This window comes from Perca flavescens, chromosome 10, assembly GCF_004354835.1.
Source record: "Perca flavescens isolate YP-PL-M2 chromosome 10, PFLA_1.0, whole genome shotgun sequence".
NCBI classification, from domain to species: Eukaryota; Metazoa; Chordata; class Actinopteri; order Perciformes; family Percidae; genus Perca; species Perca flavescens.
In genome coordinates this window covers 15,632,162-15,657,637 of record NC_041340.1, presented here as the reverse complement: position 1 = coordinate 15,657,637, position 25,476 = coordinate 15,632,162, and the positions used below count along the sequence as shown (strand labels likewise).

Below are 25,476 nucleotides of genomic sequence, written 5' to 3'. Positions count from 1 at the left end.
GAATCTTGAGCCTAAAAAAATTGATATTGAATCGTGACATTTTCTGAATCGTGCCCCCCTAGTTTTCTCCATAAGAACCCTATTCACTTTTGTCATTCACGTGGTACACAGACTTTTTTCATCTTGTGGCCACCTGTTATCCACTGACAAAATGTCAGTGTTTTTTATACGGTAGACATTTCAAAAGTTGTCAGGAGACCATAAGCGTTGCAAAAGTAGTTGAAACATTTTTGAGGTGACCAAAAGATTGAGAAAGCAGTTCCCAGTACGAGGTCTAGATGAGTGTCCCCTCCTCCCCATTGTTGAGGGAAGCTGTGTAATGTAGGCCAGTACCAGCCCATGGTACAGTACACTCTGTGTCTTCTACAGCTGCAGGGTTGCTAGTAGAACAATGAGCCTTTGCCTATCTACAACAGCTCCTTAGGATCAGCCCTCAGTTCAAGTTGGACTATTATTACTCTGTGGGGCTATTCATCACTGTTTGCATTCAGTGCAAAAAGCCTCTGATATGTGCTCTGCAGACTATGCCATAGGTCAAGTGTTGGTGGATCCATGATGGAGGTAACACCTTTTTTAGATTCACTATGGGGCAATGGCTCTGTTTTTCCTTAACTTGGTAGCCTCAAATGGCGCTTTTCCATTACATGGTACCTGCTCGACTCGCCTCGACTCTACTTGACTTTTTTGGTTTTCCATTACGAAAAAAAGTACCTGGTACCTGCCTTTTTTTTAGTACCACCTCAGTCGAGGTTCCATGCGAGCTGAGGCGATACCAAAAGGTGACGTGAAAGCGACAGAGGGGGGTGTCCTGAACAAACCCACCATTTTTAAATAGTTTAGCCAGCTGTTTTTTTTTTTTTTTTTTTTTTTTTTGCAGCCTCCACCTTCATTTGAAACAAAATTTGTCTTCTGGCTGTGGCAGCACACCTTCGACGTTCTGTGTGTCTGTCGCGTTAGGTCACGGCAGTTTACTGCGGCGCCACTATGATGACCAGCCATGCTGAGGCGGTACTAAAATCTGCAATGGAAAACGAGGCGAGTCGAGCAGGTACCATGTAATAGAAAAATGCCAAAAGTTTGGACAAGCTCTGTAGCCACCTAACTCAAAAACAAATGTTAAGATATATACTGATGATGGTTTACACACCCCTCCTCATGATGTTTCTTAGATATATAGCGGGAAATCTAAAGCTGGAAACGAAAAAATCAAAAGGTCTTATTCTAACCTAAATTAGCAGTTTAATTAAGGGTATGAAATGTTTAACATTATTTTCCTGTGAGACAATATGGTCCTATTGTATTGAGTAAGCTGGGAAAACAAGGTTTTCTGTGATTAAATATTTACTGAATATCCATATCACTACGCTGTTTTAAGAACTCGTTTGTTGCACAGGTAAAGCAACAAAGGTGAATACTTCCTAAAGTCATTGTAGTTGACATCTGCAAATGGATTGAGGAGACTACAAACCTTTAATTTTGGTTTGACTTTAATGTGTCTATACGTTTTGCAAAAGATAATGTAGCCTCTGTAAATCTTTTGCAGCCTAGGCAATGAGCACTTGTATGTGTAATCAAAACAGAGAGTTACAATTAGTGAAACCGAGTGAGAATGGTGGAAGAAGTCAGGCAAGTGAGCTGACAAGAAAGAGAACATGAAAGAGAGGCGCCTGCCAGATAGAGTACTGCAGTGACTAACAGCATTGACTCAACGAATGCATCTTTCCCCTTGCATTCAAACATTCATCACTCAACTCTATTCAGTCTCTCATAATAGCAACTTTATGTTGCAGTTAGGCTGTTTTTACTGTTGTCATCAACATTTCTTGCAACGGTTTACTAGAGGTTAGGCATTTGCTCTGGCATTTATTTTACATTATTCTCTGAATAATATTTGATGTTTAGGCCTAGACTACTCTAATGTCATATATTATGGGATCATTATTGTAGCAAAAATGATTTGCAAATGTGTGTGGAGAGAGTTGTGTGACTGTATCTGAATTTGTGTGTGCGTAATCAGATTTGTAAATGTGTAAGAGAATCTCTAAATGTGTACATAGATCTGTGAATGCTGGATACATTTCTAAATGTGTAAAAAGAAAAGAATCTGTAAATGCGCACATAGATAATAATGGCATAAATAAAAGTATTTTGGTCAAAGAGCTAGAAATACAGACAAGTCATTGGTTATACCTCAGGAGGCCTCTCAATTGGCTGTCTTTTTACACAAGATTTGTTTTTATGCTTGCGCTGTGCCTCAGTAGCAATACAGCCTACATTCCACCAGGCGTGGTTGTGGCTGTATTTTAACCAGCCGGTATTGCCTCGGCAGTCAATGGTCACTTGCCTGCATTTGCGCATGTGCGACCGTGCCTTAATACACATTTGCGAAATAGTCTGGCGATGCCAGGCTAGCAGATTCCTGTACACATTCACCTCAAATATCAGTACGCATTTTTAGAGATTATTTTTTTTTTTTTCACACACATTTTAGTTTTGCTAACATAATGGCCCCATAAAAGATCTTCTCTTGGGGGTTTTCCTGTTAAGTTTTTTTTTTCTGTATGTGGTGAGAGGGAAAACTGCTAATATGTACTGCGTTCCGAGGCAGATAAGGTTGACCTGTGATGAATCCACTTAAGCTGAGAGCAACATCATAAAACCTGATAGGATAGATAAGACGCAGCTGAAGCAGATGTTGTTAAGTAGTAATATGATAAAGGTTTGAGCCACCCACACTCTTCAGCCCACTCTTCTCATATACTGGTACAACTGAATGAGACATTATACTGTATGCAGCTTGGTTCATTGTTGTGCAAAGAATGAGATGAAATGGGGTCAAATTGGAACACGGACTTAACAACGACCCTGTCATTCTCAGTGTAGTGCAGAGTGGTATTAGTACATGTGCAGGACATAAAAAAGTACAAGCATAGGTCCCCCGTGCTCTCTCTTCTTCACACAGCTCTCTCACACCTCATTAAATGTGTTTTAAGTAGATTTCTGAGTGGATTTTTTTAAAGCTTAATGACACAGCTCCTGCATTCTGTTCTGAATTAGCTGTGTGTTTTTCTCCCCTGTACCCAAGTTACAGAACCACAAGAGCAGACAGACTTTAACCTACTGTATTCTTTAGGGCTTACATTTTTTCAATTGGCTTCCGCACTTTTGTAAGAATAAGTTACAGCATTGATTTTGTTTGACCTCAAAATCTATTTGTGTCAGGGTAAATAACACTCCCTGTGCCGATGTCACACATGCTGTCACTGGCCTTTTTCCTTCTTGCATCGTGGTAGCATCTTTATCTGCCGTTTGTTAGGGATGCTTGTCAGTTTTAACTTGGTTGACACCAAACACTCCTCGCCTGGAGACGCACGTGTATGCTGCCAGAGCCACGCTTCAGTTAAACCTTGACACCAAGCTGAACAACTGCTTGCATCTTTGCTGTCCAGTGCAGTCCTGAGAGCCAGAACCACTTGCTCTCAGACAGACTTACAGGCCATAAATGGCAATATGTTTATGTCATTGAAGAAGGGCTACTTCAAGGGAAATTGAATATGGTGTTTTATTCTTGTGTGACTCACATGTTTGTGTCACCTGAATCAAGGGACTATCCACTAATCAGGAGAACTGAACAATGCCTCTTAGATGAGTGGTGATCTTCATTAATAAAAACAATAAAACCAGTTGCTTTTGATGTAGTCCTTTTTAGATAACAGCAGTTGTATGGGTGTCTTATTGCATGACTTATGTGAGTAATCCTAAGGAATCTTACTACAACAAGTTGTCCCTTACATCACCACATCTGACTTGCTTTTGATTTGATTATTTTTTTAGAGCAGAAACAGCCATTAGATTAATTGTTTACTTTAACAACAGATTGGCAGTTTTGATAATTGATACATTGTTGGAGTCTTTTTTTCAAGCAGATATGCCAAACATTTGCTCAAATGTGTGGAATTGCCGCTTTTCACAGTTTTGGGCATTCTATCACCATCATCTGACAATTGTTAGACTAAACAATTGATTTATTGATCATGAAAATATGCCGCAGGTTCATTTGATAATGAAAATAATTGTTAGTTACAGCCCTAGTTGATGTTGCATTGCCTTCCACCCTGCCTATATTGCCAGTTGGTCGAGTTAACTAAGATTATATTTGACAAAGTGGATTGCACTGTGGTTATGTACATTACAGTCTACTTAATTAGAGGTGCTGACAGGTTTAGATGGTGCATCTTTCAGCCTCTTATACCTGTAATCTGTGCAATTGTTACACTATGTGAATAGAGAACTACACACACCTGTTCAATGTAATGCAACTATTGCATTACTCTTACAACAAATATGACCTTACTTAAAATGTTCAATTTTTCTTAGACTCAGTACTAGTTGTTTGTCCTTGTTTACATACAGTATATGCTGTAGAGGAATTATAATGCAATCCTGACAGGCTACAGCACAAATTATGATTAAAAACGTTCCACTAAGGTTGTACTGTTGTGATGGATTGTATTACAGTATACGTGGCCTTGTACTGTGTCTGTTCAGCTAACAGCATGCAGATTGTGACAAAGCGGGATAGTCACTGAATAGTGAGATGGTGTGACAGGACGCAGTGTCATCAGACCCGAGTCATCATTGAGAGTTTGGCTGTAGCTGAATGCAGTATTATATCCCCCCTGTCCCATCCTGTGCACATGTCACAATTTGTGCATCATTTAATTAAGAGCATTATTTAAAGTAAAGTTTCAGACTTAGTCATTTCTCTAATGCACCATTTATTTCTGACCAATTACATCTCAGCTCAGTTGAGCATGGGATGTTTGCTTTATTGATCTCCATTCACGTTTTGTAGCTGATGCTTTTTCACCAAGGATGAATCTGCTACTAGTTATTGACATACTGGCACTTAACTCTTGGCCACTTTTGCTTTGCTTGCTAACATCATTGTCATTGAACAGCTTTGTGTGACCTTTGACAATGAGGTATAGATAATGCAATGGGTACTATTTTTCCCTACATTAGCATTTCTTGTTGGCCAGCTCACTATTTTTGGGATGAGCATTGCGATCACGTAACTGCTCAAAAATGAAGTGGGTCTTATGGTCTGACCCTCATTATATTTTACAGTTAATTTGCCACTAAATCAATTGTCATTCAATAGTTGTTTTCTTATCTTTAGAACCCCAGTGCATGGACTACTTTCTCAATTTAATTTATATATATTTAATCTAATTCTCAGCATGAATTATGCGAGTGTGTAGGTGCCAACATTCGTTTTTGAGAATCATCTCTGTGGCACAGTGCTTGCTTATGTAGTGTTTTTTTTCTAAAAGGCCTGCAACCTTGAAACTGTGCATTAGCATGGCTCTTGTGCATAATCAATCCTAAAGAGTTGGACACTACCGCAGCACCCGCCAACTAATGCTGTTGTCTGTCTGACCTGTTCCCCTGAAGGTACAAGCCAGAGCCCTTTGACTCAAGGCTAATTGTTTTGTAAATTGTTCATTACTTGCATTTTATATTTTGCGTGCACAGCCCTTTGTACATGATTGCTTTTCCTGGACCTACATTGTTTCCTAATGTTATATTAGGTGTTCTCTGTATTGTAGATCTGTAATGATGTACATTTGTGGAGTAATATCAGTTCAGTTGGAGTACACGGAGGAAGGATAACTGCCAGAAACACTGCATCTGATTCAAATAAATGAACAAAGTAGTCCATGGGGGTGTTCTTGGCTAACTGCTCCTCCTGGGGGTTGGTTGTTGTTGTTGTTTGATAAGAAAACCTGGATGGGCTTGTGTCCTTGGATGCTGTAGTACTTCCTTTCTCTCACACTCTTTCCTCCTCCCACTCTCTCCCTTCATCCTCTGGCAGCCAGGTCCGTCCGGTCCTGCTGTAGAAGTGTCAGTGTGTGTCGAGGAGCGGGTAGGGGATAGTAGATTTGACAGCCATACTGAGGTGTGAACATGGCTGCTCATGCATAAGGGAGCGTTATGAAAGCCGGTTGGCTAGTCTGGACTGGAGAGACAATGGGAAATATTTCTGATTTAAGACAAGGAACTCTGCCTTTATTTTGTGCGATTTGACGGTTAATGAGAAGCAAATTATTTCATAAACTGGAGTTATGTATAGGGTTGGGTACCTTTCGCATATGAACCAATATCGGTACCGGTACCGGTGCCTGTTGTTCGGTCTCGGTATTCAACGGTACTTTTTCATTACCTTACTCTTACTGAAACTGTAACGCCTGGTTGTAACAACTACGGAATTTGATTACCGTTAAAAAAAACTCACAACTTCTCAGTTAAAAACATTATATTTTAACACAATACAAACACCCTCCCCACCCCACATATGAACATTTTATCCCCCTCCTAAAAATATAAAAATATGAACAATGGACAGTAAACCTTTAAAAAAAAAAAAAAAAAAAAAAAACACACACACACCCAGTCAAGCTCAAACATAGATCAGACTAATGCTACTACTACTAAGTAGTTCTTGTGTAATTCTTTTTAAGAAAGACTGGTATTTCAGGTAAGAGCTGCGCCAGCTGAACACTCACTGTGTCCCCAGCTGTTGAGAACACCCGCTCTTAGAGTGTGGAGCACAAAGATATTTGTTTGCAAGCTCGTGCTGCCGTGCAGTCCACCTGAACAGTTAGCTTGCTACAAATAATATGTCGGCACAATAAATTCAGCAATTTTGCTCGCTGAAACAAATCGGCTGACTGAGGAGTGTGCCCCCGCCACAGCCTCACTGACTCCCGGGGCTCAGTCTGGTCTGCTCCGCGGGTCTGCGGGGCTAACCGGGAGCTACATTGGCCGCCTGGCTTCTTCCAGGGGCAGCAGCTAGCTAACGGGAGCTCAGGGCTGGACTGGGACAAAAAATCGGCCCTGGCATTTTTGGCCCAGGCGGCCCACACCCACTGTGATGGGTCAGACACATTCCCTGCAGACAGACCTCTTAAAATATGCATGCATTCTATGATATGAGTTGCCTAGTGTTCAGCTTTCATGTGATAGTTTTGGATCCTTCAAGAGGGGTTTCAAGATTTATCTGTTGATCTTACACTTAAATAATTAATTCATTAGAGTTATGATTTGTATATTTTTATTTTTTATTTTTTTATTATTGATATTTGATATTGTATTGCCATTATTGTTATTATTACTATTTTGCTTAATATTGGCTTAGCAACTTTAAATTTAATTTTAACTATTGTAAGATTCATATTTTGTCGCTTTGGACAAAAGTGTCTGCTAAATACAATAACCATAACCCTTCCCAAAAGCTACAATAAAGCTGAGAGTAGTATATGCCCTGGAAAAGAGCACCAATACAAGAGAAACTAATTAAGCCATTCAAGGAACACTGATGCTTGTATCAACACTGATGTTATAGATCCCAGACTTTTCAGCTAGCCAACAGGCTAACCGCTAGCATTTTCAATGTAAGCTTAAACTGATAGGTTACCTGATAGCCACTAACTTTAATGTTACAGACAAACTGCTTGTTGTCGTTATGACGTGACACACACACACACACACACACACACACACACACACACACACACACACACACACACACAGCCTCCCTCCCTTCCTGAGAGTCCCTGTTAATTTGCCTACTCCTTACCACATCGTCATCTACTCTCTTCTTCCATCTTTTCCTTACTCGCTCCCATGGCCCTGTCATGGTCACTCGGCTTCTTCCCTGTCATGAAGCTGTTTCTGCTTCTCTGTATAGCCAGCCACCTCTCCTCCTCCTCTACTTCAGGTAATGCTGATGTTGAAGCAGCTCTACAGCCCCAAACATATCCGAAATTTTTGAGGAATCCGCCTGTAGATTCTTAATCTTTTTCTCCTGTAATTTCTCTGCACCACCCTTGAACTTTGGTGGTTGTTTGTCCATTTTAACGTGGATGCTAAACTTCCAGCATAACTATTACAGCTCGTGTCTCAGGGACGGGAGGCGTGGCTAGTGGGATTCATAAATTTGCGGCCCGGAGTGCGGAAGGGGGTTCCTGGATTTGATTGGGTCAGGCCAGTGCCAATAAAGAAAATAAACCAATGGGCCGCTGTGAATTCTTTATGGGCCGGCCCGGGCAAAAAATAAAAAAAGGCCTATTTATATCGGCGATTCGGCCTAAAAGTGCGTCGGCCCACCGGGAAAATGCCCGGTATGCCAGATGGCCAGTCCAGCCCTGCGGGAGCTAACTGAACTGCCCAGCGTAAGTGTCGGTGATTTCACAAACAAACCCAGTAAATATCAGACGGGATGTTGTCGTATCTCGTCCTACCTCCAGCCTTTAGCTGAGAGAGGTTATTTCTGAATAAATCAGAATGCCTCACAGGCTAATTCACATCCAGAATCAGCGGCAGCTGACTATAATAATAACGTGGATGATATTAACGTCTGGCTGGCCTGTGAGCTCTCCGAGCAGCATGTGAGGAGGAAAACGCAGTGGGATGCCAAAGTTGGCAAACAAGTAAAGTACCGAAATTTGGCACCATTTGATTTTACGTGAACTAATACTCGGTAATACTGACGTGATTCAGTCGGTACCGGTAAAAGTACAGGGTTCGGTACCCAACCCTAGTTATGTAGGCTGTGTTTTTGTCCCTGCACTCATAAATTAGGCTTCCAAGTGTTTGAGGCTATTCTTTGATCTAACCTCTAGTCAACAACAGACTTTGGGGCAGCTTGCTGTCCAGGTGGCCGTGATTCACACGTTCCCTGGCACTCGTCCAGGATCTGATATTCATGGTAATCTGTCTCTTCAACCCACATGTTGCAGACCTTTGTATTAGATGAAGCAGATCCCCTGCCTGCATAACCCTAATCACCTACATGCATAGTAATAGCTGCACAACTTGTAGGCTACTTGAGCTGAGAGCACAACTACATTTAGGAACTGGTTGCTAGGGTCCTCACTTAATGGGTGACTTCAACATAGATTGGAATTCTTCTGACTGTCCTAGGAAAATCAAATTAATGAGCACAGCAACGGCATATGGATTATCACAGGTAATTACAGGTAATATTAAATAAACCGACTAGAATATGTATAAAAAGAGATGGCACTCAATCAGCTTCCTGTATTGACCACATGTCAAGGTTTCTTCCTAAAAGGGAGTTTTTCCTTGCCACTGTCGCAATAGCCACTGCTGATGCTTGCTCTTAAGGGAATTACTGTGATTGTTGGGGCTTTGGAAATTATAGAGTGCGGTCTAGACCGACTCTATCTGTAAAGTGTCTCGAGATAACTCTTATTTTGCTCAAATTAGTTATCTGTGCCAAGTGACCATAACCTTATTGCAATTGTAAGGAAAACAAAAGTTCCTAAATCGGGTCCAAAAGTAATAATGAAAAGGTCATTTAGAAGATTCAATCAATTACAATATGAAGATGGTGTCAGAGGTATTTCTACAAAAGGATCCAGAGAAAGCATTTCAGCCTTTTGATCAAACTTTAATGACAATTGTAGAAAATCATGCACCAATGAAAAAATGTTACTGTTTGAAAATGTCAACACCCCATGGTTAGATGAAGAATTAAAAGATCTTATGAAAGCAAGAGATCTAGCTAAACAAGCAGCAATCATATCTAATTTCAAATCGGACTGGCAAATATATTGTAAACTTAGAAATGTAACAAATAAGAAGAAAAATAAATTGTACTATAATAATAAGAAAATTACAGAAATAAAACATGATAGTAAACAATTATGGAATACACTGAATAATACATTAGGAGGAAATAATAAATCAACTCCAGCTTATTTAGAAAATGAAGGTGAATTTGTTCATTAAAAGGTTATTTCATAAATAAAATCTTAAAACTACTACTCAGCCACACAAGACAGATTTATCAAATACATTGATAAATAAGATCATGGAAGGTAAAACATATAGCTTTAAATTTAAGAGTGTCAGTGGTTAAAAGTTGAATTACTTCTGATGAATTGTAAAAACAAACCACCTGGTGTTGACTATCTCAGATATAAGTTGCTTAAGCCAATAGTTTCAATCATTGCTCCTACTATTGCTCATACAATTAATGTGTTTTATGGAAAATATATGTTTGCAAGCATGGAAAACATGTTAAGTTGTGCCAATACCTAAAAAATAAGAAAATGCCTTTCTCTGGATCAAACCGTAGACCAATTAGTTTATTACCAATCCTCAGTAAAATAATGGAAAGAATTGTTTATTAAAGAATTGTTTTATTAAATAACGATTTAATTACAAATTTTCAGCATGCATACAGAGGAAAACACTCAACAGCCACTGCCCCTACTCAGATGGTTCTTTTTCTTCTTCTTGTTATGGCAGATTACTACTTTTGTATTATACCGCCACCTCAGATGGTTGATGACTGGTTCAAGGATATGGAGGAGAGGAAAATAATAGGTGTTGTAATGCTAGAATTCACTGCAGCATTTTATTTATATATATATAATTGATCAAAACTGTTAAAAAAACGGAATATTATGGTTTTTCACGAACCACATTATTATGGATGAAAAGTTATTTGACTGATGGAAGACAATTAGTTTACTTTAATGGAAGCTTTTCAAAGGTAAGGCTTGTGGAACATGGCGTGCCTCACGGAAGTTGTCGACACAATCTTTACCAATGATCTACCTATTTATCTGTTTTAGATAAAGCAAGCATTTCAATGTTTGCTGATGATTCCACTATATATTTATCAGGAACTGATATTGGTGATCTAAATACAAAGCTACAGAGAGTTACAGTCAGTGGTGGACTGGATCAGTAGTAACAAACTGATTCTCAATGTATCTAAAACTACCAGTTTAGTGGTTGGAACTCATTTATCTTTATGTTCCAAACCGAAACTTGAACTCAGTGTAGATCAAACTTCTGTAGAGCAAGGAGAAGAGGCTAAACTTTTCGGAGTGATGATTGACAATAGATTGTGTTGGGGCAAACATGTTAAGAAACTGGGCAGCACCTTGTCAGTTTTTAAAAGGTGTGCAAAAAACTTAACACCACGGACCGTTAAACAAGTACTTCAGGCTTTGTTTTTTCCCCAACTTGATTACTGCTCTGTGGTTTGGTCCAGCACCAACAATTCATATTAAAAAACTACAAGTGATTCAGAATAAAGCTGCACGTGTGGCTCTCTCATGTGGGTTTAGATCAAATGTCGATAAATGCATGAAAGCCTCTCATGGTTTAAAGTTAAAAATAGATTTGTGTATTCACTAATGTTTTTTTAAATTTTTTTTTACATAATATTATAACAAACAAAACACCTTTTACTTTATATAAAAAACTATCCTTTAGTACTGATACACATCATGCAACGAGGCATGCAGTAGGAAGTAGTTTTATTTTACCTTAAGTGAAAACCAAATCAATTCAACATTCAGTTAGACCTACAGAGCAATGTATGAATGGAACGCTCTTCCAAATACTATCAAACAACAAATCAGTATGGTTTTAAAAAATCACTTAAGAAATATTACCTTCAAAGAAATTTCAATATCTAATACCAATTTAGAGAGAGTCTACTATAGGTCTTTTTGTTCTATCTTATCCCTTAAAATATTTATTTGGAGTAGCATAATCTTTTATTTTTTTGATTGTAACCTTTAAATATGATTTGTATTTTCAAATGTTGTGTAATGTGCAGTAATGTGTGTGTGTGTGTGTATGGTGTGTAATGTGATGTCGTAAATTGTATTGTCACACGACAGATTGTAGGACCCCAGGAAGAATGGCTTTTAGCTTATGCTGAAGCTAATGGGGATCCAAATAAAACAAACAAACAAAAAAACATACAAATACATATTTTCTCATTTAATCTCTGGTTAAAAGTAGAGATGGGTGTAAAACGGGTTTCATGCTTCTTGTGGTCGGAAGGCGGTGGTGCAGACGGCCACATAGTCGTTCATACTGATAACAATCAAAGCGGTCAGAGCAGCAGTCAGAGTGGCTCCAAGAACGGACTTCTTCTCTTCTGTAGCCAATCATTGCAACGCGGTGAGCTCAAGATGCGGTTGTAGAGCTTGTTCATCTCTCAAGGTGATGATCAGGCCAGTCATGGACCAAAACATAACTACCAATACCTAATATGATGCACAAACAGAAGAGCTTCTTGTGACTATTTATGAAAAACACTATGAGCAATTTAATTTCCCATAAGTACCTCAGAATTTCTATTATGACCAATATTCCTTCAAATTGATTAGAGCGATTAATGAACTGCAGACACACATACATATAACGTAAAGATATAACTTGACTGGTCAACAGCTGTGATATCTTACAAATGTTTACTGACTCAGTTTACTCTTGAAAGAGGTCTTCATGCATTGTGAGATAAGGAACACGCTTTAGGATAAGAAAGAAGAGGAGGTAAAAGCAAATATGGGTGTAGTAGGTCTGGCTGATCCAGTATACTGGCTTTGTTGCTATCATGATCCTCCAGCCCTTGTGGCTGTCCACCCAAAGCCTCAGAATTCCTCGTGTGTGGGATGTCAGGAATAGAAATTGAGGCCATTGAGAGAACAGCATAGGCCACATTTTCTGGGCTACCCTCTCCAGGACAGAAATATGTTGTGTGTGTTGACATGCAACAAAGGTCCTAAGTGACCCAGGACGTTGCAGAATGCGGATATATGGCCTGCACTGTAACCACTCGGCAACCAAGGCACTCCACAAAGCCACCTTTTGCAGAACAAAATATTTAAAGATTTCACGAAAATGTTAATGCATAAATTTCTCCACTTATACTTAAAAAGCGATGCATAGTTAAAGCCTCAGGTTATTTCTCACACAGAAGAATGAACCCAATCAGCTCCACACACTGAGGCAAACTGATTTCAAATTCAAAAAGGAAAAAGTCCTACCTGACAATTTCCTTAGCTCCTTTCTGGGTCATCATTTATACTGTTGTTTGTGTGACATTTACGTAAGGAGAGCTCCTGTGAAGTAAAGGTAACGCAACGACCTGGCTTCCCTGCTTTTCCTCTGTGATTCACCCTAACTGCCTTTTATGGAAGAGGAATGCCTCGGCCACCTCATGTTGAGGGGAGTCCAGCGTGCCTCTGGCTCCTGAGCCGGTTCCTGAAGTCTGTCCTCTGTCAGACATTTGGCTAATGTGTGTGTGCACTTATGTGTGTGTACAGTTCACTCTGCCTTCTGCATCAAGACAAGGCAGCTCAACCTATAAATCTGAGCGCAGCATTTTACTCCTGGCTGCCCGTATTCATGACTCGTTTATCATCGATGAGTGACCTCCTGGGACAGAAGAAATTAAGTCATAGTTCTTGCCCAATCACCATTTTGACCCATGTTTGACCCTTGCCATACTTTTCTTTGTCCCCTCTGAGTTATTGGCTTGTGCTCAACAGTACAGTGCTTTTCATGTCTTATTTTATTTATTTTCTGCACCACAGTAGAAATTATAATCTTTTAATTCTTGACCTGTGGGTGGAATTTAGGCCTCATCAGACTGTAAGACTCTTTATGGCCACAACAAATCCTTTGTGATCATTGTGGATTTGCTGCACCTGAAATAACAATGCATCATAAACAAGTCTTTTGTTTTCATTGATTTATTTTACATCCCCCATGCTGCAGATAGTAGTTCACATTTTGGCGCACCTTCAAGTAATTGTTTCTAGTGTGAGCATTTTATATTTTGTAAGATTTAACTGACTAGGCTCGTTCAATATCTCATTTCTGTTTAAGTGAAAGTCAAAGTTACTAACATGTCCTCTCTTTCCTTTCTCTTTTAATTTTTTTTTTTTAATCTCTTCCCATCTCCACCCCCCTCCGCTGCTTCCTCTAGCTTGGCGGCGATGAAAGAAGAGTAGACAGTAGGACTATCTATGTTGGTCATCGGTCATCTTCAACCAGTGAGGTTTTCATCCCACCCAAGTTCTGTGATAACAGGATTGTGTCCTCCAAGGTAAGAAACACACTCACATGCCAGGGCTCCAGTCTGGCCGTACAAGATAAAAATTCACATTCCTCCATTTGTTTCCCAGCTCCTCTGCATATTAGGTTTCACCTGCCTTCTGGCATTTTTCGTTTATTATCTAACACTTGTGATGAACTCCTGAACAGTCTTGAGCATTCCCGTATCTTTTTTTTTTTTTTTTTTTTTAATTCCTCCTCCCACTGCCTCTCCTCATGCTTGTCTTCGCTCCCAGTGGAAGGCGATTATTTGTCTGTCAGGAGAGCACTGGCTGTGACAGTGAAATACATGGCTGCTATTAATGTACTGGCAGGGTGGGAAATTCGGTCATTTCCCCCTGGGCTTTGATAGACCTCACTCCCCTTCCCCCTCACCTAAATCTCACCCCTCAGTCCTGTGTCAGTGGCAGGCTCAGGCAGGATCCTGACAGGCTGGCCATTGGATATGAAGGGGGAAAGTGAAGAGGAGAAGGAAGCGGTGTGAGAGTAAGACGGCAGTGGGATTTATAGTGGTGCAGTGGGTCCCAGTGAGGATGGGCCAATCAATTGGCTCCTGCCAGTATGTCAGGGTAAACAGCCTTTAATTACCCCGGCTGTAGTGTTTATGCTCCTCTATGCCTCTGCTCTCCATCATCCTGTTGCGTTTGCACTCCGCAATGACCAATCTCCACCTCTCCTCTCTTGCTCTAGTTGCTACTGCACCACCCTCGCTGCTGCTACCCCCCTTTTCTCATTACTTTCACTCTCTTTTCTCTCTGGCAAAACGAGATGGGCCATTCTGCTGCTGCTGCACAACACTCAACACTATCCCCATGCAGACATTCCCCTTCATAAACAGTGCCTTAATGCTGATTCCCTGCGGGTGTGTGTAAGCTTGCGTGCCGTGCATGCAGGTGCATGTATTTGTGTTTTTCACCCTGGTACTTTATTGTGTGCCACCAAGTCACCAGCAGCGTATTGTTGGGCCCTCTCTTTATTTATGTTACTTCAACCCGATGGTAGCAGCAGTTATGGCCACTTAAAAACAACAAAATTACAGTTAAGTGATAAGTCCCTGATAAGTTCATTGGCTCTGCATTCAAGGGTAGCCAAATGAATGAGATAAATCACTAATCTGAATCAATGGAATACCTGTGGTCCCCCAAGGGCCTTCTCCCGAGGCAGTACAAAGAACAGAGACTCCCAAGCTATTGAGGTTGCCTTTTCCCCATCCCCAACTCCGACAGAATGCACATGTGCAAGAGTCTTTGAATATTGAATGCCTCTAATCTCTCTCCCCTTGCCAAGCCTTTCTTAACCTCCCCAGGTTCTGTTGAAAAACATCATGCCTCAATGGGAAAATGATACAGAAAGGAGCAGTAAAAAGCAGTCCACAAACTGTAATACCTATTTTATTTCTATGTGACTTGCATGCATATTTTTTCTCTTTCATCCCACAGTATACAGTTTGGAACTTTCTACCAAAGAACCTGTTTGAGCAGTTTAGAAGAATTGCCAATTTCTACTTCCTTATCATCTTCCTGGTGCAGGTAAGGACAAGCTTGTCAGTGTGTCAACCCAAACAAAGCTAAGGGTTTGTTTATCACGGTTAAATAATGCATTCATGGAGGCCTTAGACCTGTTTCAGAAAGCAGGTTTAGTGAAAACTTTGAGTTTAACCCTGAGATGAGGGAAACTCTGGGTTTTCCGTTTCAGAAAGGGAGGTAAATCAAACCTGAGAAAGAGGGAGAACTCCAGCCTGTTTTAGAAATAGAGGTTACTATGGTAACGGGGTCTGTGAACCTAACCTGGTTGGTGTCTTCAATAAACCTCAAGTTTCTCTTAGTCTCCTCCCTCTGACACAGCGCTGTTTAATTTCCTCATTCATTCATTCAGTTTGTATAAGGCGCATTTTGGCTCAGTTTTGTCATCTGCATGAATAAAAAAGCAGGGTTGATTTAATAACTCTGTTAAGCAGACTATAACGTTTTTTTTCTCGAACATGGCATGTCCATTTGTCGACAATCCGTTGATGAGGAAGTTGTATTACTTTGCAGGGAGTTAAACATATGTCAGGAGATGATATTGAGGCCCCGACTAGATGTATTTTCATTCCCAGATAACTGCCTATTTGAGCGGTATCGTTATCTTCACAGTCCGTGAGATATGTACATAACCTTATCCATCCTCATATCACTAACGTCACCCATCGTGGACATGCTCTTCCTCCGAGCAGATTTTTTGTGTCGCATTACGTTTCTGGTGATGCGGAACACATTAGTAAAGCCACTGTACGTTTTTGTAGTGTTCCCTGGACACAAACCAGTGAGAGACATTAAAAAAGTTTCACAGGATTGCAGGTGAATGATGAAATAAATGATTATAAATTATAATTATGTTAATGATGGTGCTGCAACCTCAGAATGAGATTAGTAGACCTAGGACTTTTTCGCCTGCAGGATTGCACCTAAAGGAAATAGATTATAGGTTCAATACCATTCCACCGTTTTTCAACATTAATATCATACTTGTGATTAAATATGAATACACTATTCTAACTTACGCTTTGACTCAAGCAGCAATTTTCTCCAACGCCAATTCTCGCTCTTTTACTACAGCAGCCGTGTGCTTTGTTACGAAATATATGTCCAAACTCGCTGTATGAGTATTTCCAGTTCCAGAGGGTAAAGTATGCCGACAGATTTTTTTTGTGGTTGTTGCCATGGTGAATCGTAGTATCATGGCTCCATTCATGCTGCCTTTTTATAGTGGTGGTGCACACGCTTAACTCTGTGTGAACCTAGTCTGAGTTGATTGAAGTTCAGGGTTAGACTCAGAGTTTGTGAAACCTCCTTCCTGAAACGGGCCCCTGCTGTGTCTGACTGTGGTGTTGTGCACTTCTGATACCTTTTCAGACAACATATGAAGCAGGTTTAAGCCAGTTGATGATTAATCTCAGTGGGTTATGTGTCTCATCCAAATTGGCTTCAACACTTTTGTTCTGTAGACATAGAGAACACAGTGTACATTCACAGTGTGGGAAAGTGTGGCCATTTGAAAGTGGGCATGGCAGGTGTGAAACCGATACTGGATGTGTGAACTGTGTGAAAACTGTGCACGTGCGTGCGTGGATGTTTTCTTGAGAGAACAGATTCCACAAACAGATTGTTTAACATTCTGCTGTCTTTCATGGATTTTTAAGAAAGATATTGGTCAAAGAATGAAATTACGCCAAGGTATGAACAAAGTTATAAGTGAATCAAGGGGAAACAATAATAAAACGTATGTGGACACACGCATGCATGGGCACAAATGTACATAAATCCCACCCAACGCGCATGTTCCAAAAAAAAAGTCAAAAGGTAGAACATCTCAGATTTAAAGGTCCAGTGTGTAATGTGTTTAGTTGTTCATTATCAAAATCTGTGTTGCCCGTTCACAAACGTGTCCTTTTTCATGAATATTTACCTCCACCATCAATTCATTTCCAAGTATTCCTTTTGGATTGAAATTTTACATTTGCATTCACATGAACTGGGGTAGACGCTCCATATTCATGTGCCATCTTGAAATATGTTAGCCGGTAAGGGACATACAGGACATACTGCTCTGCCTTTCGCGTTTTCGCTGTAATATGATAAACTAACAGGTGCTCCTAATGCTGCTAATGGGTATCGTAGCTTCCCGGCCCCTCCTTCTCCTACTCAACTCTTCAGAGTTGGGAGATCATGTGTAAACCAATTAATGAATTTTAATGAGCTATTAGTACCTGGACTCAGGAGTAGGGCTGCAGCTATCGATTAATCTATCGTTTATTTTTTCAAAAAACAAAAAAGCATTAATTTACATCCACTCAATACATACTTACATACATACTTGTTGTTTTAGTTAATAGTTGTGTAAAGGTAAGTAACCCAAAGAGCAGACACACACACCCATACACACACACACACACACACACACACACACACACACACACACACACACACACACACACACACACACACACACACTTGAAGCTAATTCATTAAATTATTACCATCATTGTAGTAAGTGCAAGTTAAGTTCATTTATACAACACACACAAATATATTTGTCAACAATAACTGATATGGGACCAAACACAGAATACATACATGACAACAGATTAAAAAATTAATGGGCCAAAAAAGGCGAGCGAATAAAACCGTGTCTTTAGTCTTGCAAACTATACCACCCCTGCTTTACTACTGTTATTAACGAGCTAACGTTAGCTTGTCATGCTAGTCAGCTGGATAACGAGTAAACCCCACAGCAGCACCAGAAGAGCTACTGGAGGGACGGTACGTTCCTAACTTCAAAACGGAACAAAAGTAGGGTTGTGTAGCGACTTTACCCTGCTGTTGAACTCCCTTCCTCCTCATCAAGGACTCCAACATGTTTACATTTTAGGTGCTGAATCATCAATGCTGAATCATCAATGCTCCCACACCGTGGATGACTTAGGTCGTACTGATTTCTCTGCCTCCGCCGAGTGTTTCAGAACAACGTTACGGGTCTCTCTGGTCTCTCTCCGTATTTCCTCTACCCCCTCTCTGCTCTTTTTTTCTTTTCTTTCGCTCTGCGCTCAACTCCATTTTTTTTTTATCTCCACGACTGTGTGGCGTAATAGTTGCGCGACACAACAAATCGATAATGAAATTCGTTGCCAACTTTTTTAGTAATCAAATTTTATCGATTCGTTGTTGCAGCCCTACTCTCTAACATTACTCCCTAATCTAACATGTTGATGCGCAATTTACCTAGAATTAGGTTACAAGGTTCAAAGGATAAATCTGTATTTGAGATTATTTTATTTTAAGGTAAATTTTCTCTCAAATATCTCATATCTTCCCAAAGATATCATATATTCTATTTTGGGCAAACCCAAAATAAAAGTATGTTTTGTATTGCATACCATTTTTATTGTCATTGCTTCTGTTATTCTCTGAAAAGTCTATATTTTACCAAATATGTTTTCGTCTTATGTTGATCTCAAAATTGTGTGTGTTTGTGTGCGCTGCCCTTTCCTCATAAGTGGAAACTGTGAGCTGGCCAAGAGCGCTGACTAGAATTCTTTGACTGGCATCCGTATTCCCCTGCTCTGTGCTCCTAAGTGACCTCTCCTCTCTGGGATCTGGCAGTTGTTGATTTGTGTAGGAAACAAAAAAGAAAAGATTTGTTGCTTGCATCTGCACTTGCTCTTCTATCATCTATTTCTTTCTCTGTCTCTTTTTCTGGTCCATGGAGATGGAAACTAACCTCTCTCCTTTTAGCAGTAACCCAAACTATGGCTGCAAACAGCCCTCTAGTGTAAACAGGTGCTGCTGTTGGGTCTGTGCTATCTACTGACTGAATAAGCTCATGGAGTGACCACTCCCAGAAGCCCAGCACAGTACTAAAGTGAGAAATATCTCCTCTTGCAAAGTAACTCCATCATTCTTAAGCCAATACCAGATCAATTACAGATTTTGTGTCCTCTAGCTTGTTTCCACCTGTATTTACAGTTGACAGCCTTTATTTTCCAGTTTGTCTGGTTTAACTCCATATGATCCTCAGCTAATGGATAAAGATGCTGGATATTGGACAGTCAGCAGTGAGCTAATGTGTGAAATTACCGTGAGCTAATGCAGTACATTTATGTGGGAGTAACCCACCATGCATGTGCATAACTCCTACAAACGCACAAGGATTATCGGTGTGTTGTGTGTGCAGTGTAGGGTTTGTTTGTGTGTGTGAATGCATCCTAAGTATGTGCATGTGCTTATGCGTGTGCGTGTTGATGTATGACTCAGTGGGTGTCCTGGGTATGTGACGGTGTTTACCCAAGCTGCAGCGTGGTTGGCGTTTCTCCACTAATCCAGCCTCTCTTGAGGGGCTCCTTATCCCAACCACTCAGTTTTTCCCATGCAGCCTGCTATTATATCGGAGAGAGAGAGGGTGAGCGAGAAACAGGTACACAGACTCCCTGTGCACTCTTTCACCACTCTCATCGGGCAGACGGAAATATACTTTCTCACTTCCCCTGAGAGGCTTCATGAAAATGTCATGCATCCTTCAACTCTGTCCTACCCTCCTTTTGTCTCTCCCTTTTGTCATCGGATTTCTTTCCTTCTGTCGTTCTTTTTCCCTTTCTCTCTCTCTCATTCCACCCATCTCTCTGCAGCGCTGCACTGCTGACGTCAGCTGTACTTCTGTGCCACAAATAGACACAGGCTGATAAAAAAGCACCACTCTGCTATAAATAGCCCTGCATGTCTTTGCTTGAATTTGATCGAATGGAAATAGAGCCCAGTAAGAGAGGGAGAGGGAGAGGACGGAAGGGCGAAGGGATAGAAGGACGCGAGGGCCGACGGCGCTGCCCTGGGACCCCCGGGACCTGCGGTCGGTCGCTCACTGACACATTTCCCAGCTCAGATGAAGGGCTTGGTGCAGCTCTGATATCACACAGTTCACTCCAATTGCTCGGATGTTTTGCCTTTGCATTTGGTGCAGAGGAGGAAAGGTGTTTGGCCATCTGGAAGTTTGGTCGGGATTGTTGCAAGTCAGCGCAGATAAACTGCGAGGGCGAGCTCTGGGAGAATTGTGTGTTGTATGGCAAAAGTACAGTAGCTGAAGGTTTTTTGTAGGTTTTAGTTTTCTCAGGAGGTTGCCCTTGCAGTATTTTCAATAATGATACTATTTACGCATTAAAGGGCAGTTTTCACCCTCACCCTATTCCAAAAATGATAGCTATCTTTTGACACAGAAGCTTGTCAAGTCGGATTTCACATTTATTTTAGTGTGAGATGAAAGATTTTTTTTTTTATATCGTCGTTTATGAACTGATATTAAAAATGACACCACCATCATTTATCTCTTTTTATAGTCCTCTATTAAGCAGTTACCATCGAAATTGTCATAGAAGTCCCGAACATAAATCAAAATCAAACTACATCACGCTGAAAGTTTGCATTCTCTCTGTGCTGTGGTCACCCTTTGTCAGGTTTGGCCATCTGGCTGCTGCATTGGAGGGACATCCTGTCCTCAGTCCTTTTTTAAAAAAATTTTATTTCTGTGATCAGCCAACCTTCAATCCAGTCATGTGAATAGGCAAAAGCACTGCTCTCTATCATCTTCTTCCAGTGTTTATCACATCCGTGGGAAGTGTTCTCCTTTAAGGATCTGGTCACGTCAAACAGTGAAGGGCTAACATGACCGGGGTAAAGCGAGATTTTCTCAAGGCATCCAATAATCCACTAGCTACACAGCCTATAGAAATGCGCAAGGTGTAATGAGTCTTTTACACAAACCCAAATATAACATCCTTATGTACACACACCGCTCTTTTGAAGCAATGAGCTCTCTCACCTCTGGCTGTCTACACCTGAGACTACTGCGGCAGAATCATTACTTTCGCTCGGTCTCACTGGAATCGCCAACCACTACAAATATAATGCAAACTCTCCTCCGAATCTGCACTCCTGCAAATGGTCGATGTGCTCTAGTCCATCTCTTCCTTGTAATTGATTTATCCTCCAGTTAATTGTAATCACAGTAGTGTGTTTGGGTGTGTGTGTGTGTGTGTGTGTGTGTGTGTGTGTGTGTGTGTGGGTGTGTGTGTGTGTGGGTGGGTGGGGTGAGTGAAACACCAGAGACTGCTGCTTGAGCGGATGTCTATTTGACAGCTTGTAATGCTCCTCGGTCAGAATACCAACAAGCTGGATGTGTCGTGTTTGTGCGTGCTGAAATAAGTACACCGGCTCAGGGGGAGACCAGCCTGCACTCTGCAGGATCAGAAATGCCAGGGTAAATCCATCTTATGATGGTTTTAAGGAACACACAAGACCATTTGTGTACTGGGGCTTTAGCTGGGAGCCTTGGTCAGGTGCTGCTCCTAAACTGGTTGTTTGGGATTACCTGAACACTGGTCTCACACATAAAAATGAAACCCATACGCACATACGGTATCCCTAGATTCCCTCACGCACAGCTCGGGCAGGTAAGGTGAGTCCAACAAAGCTTTGTGTTGGCCTTCTTTCATGCCTTGGCAGAGACACAGAAGAGTTGGCATGCCTGCAGATTAAGCACTCTGCTCCTGGCCCACTTGATTAAAAGTTCTGTGGTCCAGAACCTCCATCGCTCCCTTCCAAAATGTAAATGTCTCCCCAGTGTTTCACACTGATGAACAAATTTGAGGAACAGTAGAATCGCCTCACAGAAACCGACTACACCCTGCATTTAGAGGGCTTGCCCCCCCCATCTTCTATATCATTACCACACACTTCTCCCTCTGTAACTACAAACAGATGTGCTGCAGTGAGGCTTTGTAGTATAGTATTGAATGCATAGCTTTTCAGTTTGAAGGTCACATGTTTACTGTTGAGCATTAACGTCACATTTTTCTGAAGTGAAATTGTTTTTTCCCCCCAATAGGTAATAGTGGACACCCCCACCAGCCCAGTCACCAGTGGCCTACCCTTATTTTTTGTGATTACAGTAACCGCTATCAAGCAGGTAAGACACTGTCTAATGAGGCTTATGAATGTTGTTGTGATATCTATTGACATGTCCTTATTTCCTCATATTGGACCTCATTGTATTACACCCTTCTTCCCTCTCCATATAACATAATAAGTCCCCTTGCCTTCATAACTCCCTTGCTGTGATTTTTGTATAAAGTACGTGACTAATGCTCTCTTGGGTTTTGTATTAATGTGTTCCGCTGGTGAATTCTGATTGGGGAGAAGACGAAATAGGCTCGCTTGGGAGAGGGAGAGAGGGAAAGAGAGAGAGAGGGAGAGAGAATTACAAAGATACATATCAAGGGAGGGTCTATTTCGTTAACTCTGTTGCTTCCATGTCCCAGCTTTAGATGTATTGTTCTAGGATTGGCTTTTTATGTTAGTGTACTGCTGAGGCTTTGAAATGCACAATAGTGGGTGGGCTTCCTTCCAAATATATATGGGACGCACTGATAGCGCTGAGGCCCCCTTCAGCCAGGCTTTGAAGTGGGACACCAAGACGGTCTGCCCGACTCTATTAGTCAGGCTTAGGTGAACTGTATAGTTCAACTGACCATCCGTGGAATGCCTCCCCTCCCTGTCTCCCCCTTTTCATTCACCTGGCATCATTTCTCTGCATCACTCAACCAGACACACTCTCCTCCTGTCACCTTTCCCGATAATCCCGCTTTTTGGCTCGAGCTCTGCCTTGGCACGCACTTTGGTTTCCCTCTCTGCTTCTCTGCACCATCTCCTCTATCTCCATCACTATCTTAAAGTACTTATGAAGTCCACACTTCGCTTTATGACTTATGCTGCTGCAGCCCCAGGAATGATTTTGTTTTTACTCGACTCAGTATTATTTCATGGCATACTGTTCCAATGCACTGCTGGACAATCACTATCCCATTCTGCTGCTGCAGGCACTCTTTTTTACATAATGATGAAATACTAAATGTAAAGATTATATTTATATGCACAGACATTCCTTTGTGTCTTACACTCTTCCGTTTTGATTAGTGAAAGGGCCTGTCAAACCTTAACGGTGTGTCAGTATGTACTGATGTCAATGCCCTGTCCATCAGAGACAGGATGTTGTACTTTTTGTTTTTGTTGCTGTTGTTGTACTGTTGTAAGCAAATAACCCAATTCTGATTTTGATATGTTGCCTTAGGGCTATGAGGACTGGCTACGGCACAAGGCTGACAATGAGGTGAATAAGTACCTAGTGACCGTGCTGGAGCAAGGCCGGAAGATACGGAAGGAGAGTGAGAAGATCAAGGTACCTTTCAGCAGCAACATCCACTGGATAAATATTTACTTAGAGGCATGACCAGGAAGAAGCTGCTGGCAGCTTGGAATGACAAATGCATCTGTTTGCTCACACAGTATTTCTTAACATTTATGAGTGTTCAAACGTTTAAACATGCGTTAAACAGTATTTTCCAATATGGAAGGTGAACCAAATGACTACTGGTTATGTTAAAGGGCCGCTAGTACTGCTGACACCACTGAGAATTAACATCCAGCTGTCAAAACCAAAACATTGTTGCTTTGTATAAAACTTTGTACAGCTGCTCCATGCACAGGAGCCCACACACGTTCACTGTAGGCTACCTCCTAGTGCTAAATGGACTACAGCTAAAATAAACATTTAGCAAGCCAAAGAGCCAGAGTTGTTTGTTAATAGTTGGCAGACCATACCAAAACTAAAAGGAGAGTATTGACCAATGGTCAGAATCTGCAGAAATGCACATTGTTCGGCCCCTGGTTAGCTCACCTGGTAGAGTGGGGGCCCATTTGTAGAGGTTTACTCCTTGACGCAGCGGCCACAGGTTCGACTCCGACCTGCGTCCCTTTGCTGCATGTCATTTCCCTTCTCTCTCCCCTTTCAAGTCTAAGCTGTTCTATACAAATAAAGTCCTAAAATGCCCAAAATATAATCTTAAAAAAAAAAGAAGAAGAAGAAATGCACATGTTGCTCAGTCATGCTATACAGTATATTCAAGTAGTCATTTGCTTGCTAACAAATTAGCCTCAACAACTTGAAAGAAAATTGAACGCCATGTTAGTTTATTTTGGAGTCCTTCTGCTCCCTAGTGATAAAAATGCTTCAAGCTGTGATTGTTTAAACTTCTGTCACTCAACCTGTGGGAAATCCTACTGATCTGGTGCAGAAAAGGAAAGAGTATGCAAACTGTGGTGTTTGGTTGTGTTTCTGTGATCAGGTTGGAGATGTTGTTGAGGTGGAGGAAGATGAGACCTTTCCCTGTGATTTAATACTGCTGCAGTCTAGCCGAGATGACGACACATGTTTCGTTACCACCGCAAGTCTGGATGGAGAGTCCAACCATAAGGTGAGATGAGCTGCTCTGCTTTCCCCTTTTTTCATGACGGAATTGTTAGGTTGTAAGTACAAATTATTTTTTCATCAAAATGTTAGCTTTGAAGAATAAACTCTAAACTTGTTGTTTTTAATAAATGTGATGCTTATTAGGATTAGAAGGGAAGTGGGTATAAGATCTATATCTTCTGTTAATTATTTTTTTTATTATAATTAATAGGAATTTGACTCTATCAGTTCTTCTCAAAGATATTGAAGTTGTATTTATGACCCTTGCTTTGAAGAAGTTTCTCTCATGTGTAGTTCCTCCAAAAATGTGTTTTATGCCTCTTTTTTTTTTTTGCTGTGTGAGTCACAATATCTGGGTAACGTTTGTCTTCCTATTTTCCTGTGAATGAGGAGTCAAAAAGAATAACTTGACCTGAGCCAGTCAAGGCTCACACTTTTGTCTCTCTCTTGCCTCTTCCACTTGTCCAGACACACTACACAGTGCCAGACATGGAGAAGGATCTGGAATCTCTCAACGCCACCATCGAGTGTGAACAGCCACAGCCTGACCTTTACAAGTAGGCACTCATCATGTGTCCCCAACAGATTTACACCACAAGCATGTGTTGCCTGTGGTTTGTTGGGAAATGGATTAAGTCGATGCTACTTGAAAATGTTCTGAATGACTCTAATAATAACATACAT

The 25,476-nt window shown here is 41.0% G+C and overlaps 1 protein-coding gene across 5 annotated transcripts in view; it reads left to right on the top strand.

Annotated features, from left to right (window-relative positions):
- atp11c (ATPase phospholipid transporting 11C (ATP11C blood group)) overlaps nt 1-25,476 on the top strand; it is a 48,900-nt gene that overhangs the window by 6,480 nt on the left and 16,944 nt on the right. For all 5 annotated transcript variants that reach the window (XM_028589063.1, XM_028589062.1, XM_028589059.1 and 2 more), the window contains exons 2-7: nt 13,832-13,951; nt 15,399-15,488; nt 22,372-22,452; nt 23,614-23,721; nt 24,668-24,796; nt 25,261-25,349. In XM_028589063.1, coding sequence (XP_028444864.1) covers nt 13,832-13,951; nt 15,399-15,488; nt 22,372-22,452; nt 23,614-23,721; nt 24,668-24,796; nt 25,261-25,349 — 617 coding nt within the window. The remainder of the gene's footprint in view (nt 1-13,831; nt 13,952-15,398; nt 15,489-22,371; nt 22,453-23,613; nt 23,722-24,667; nt 24,797-25,260; nt 25,350-25,476) is intronic.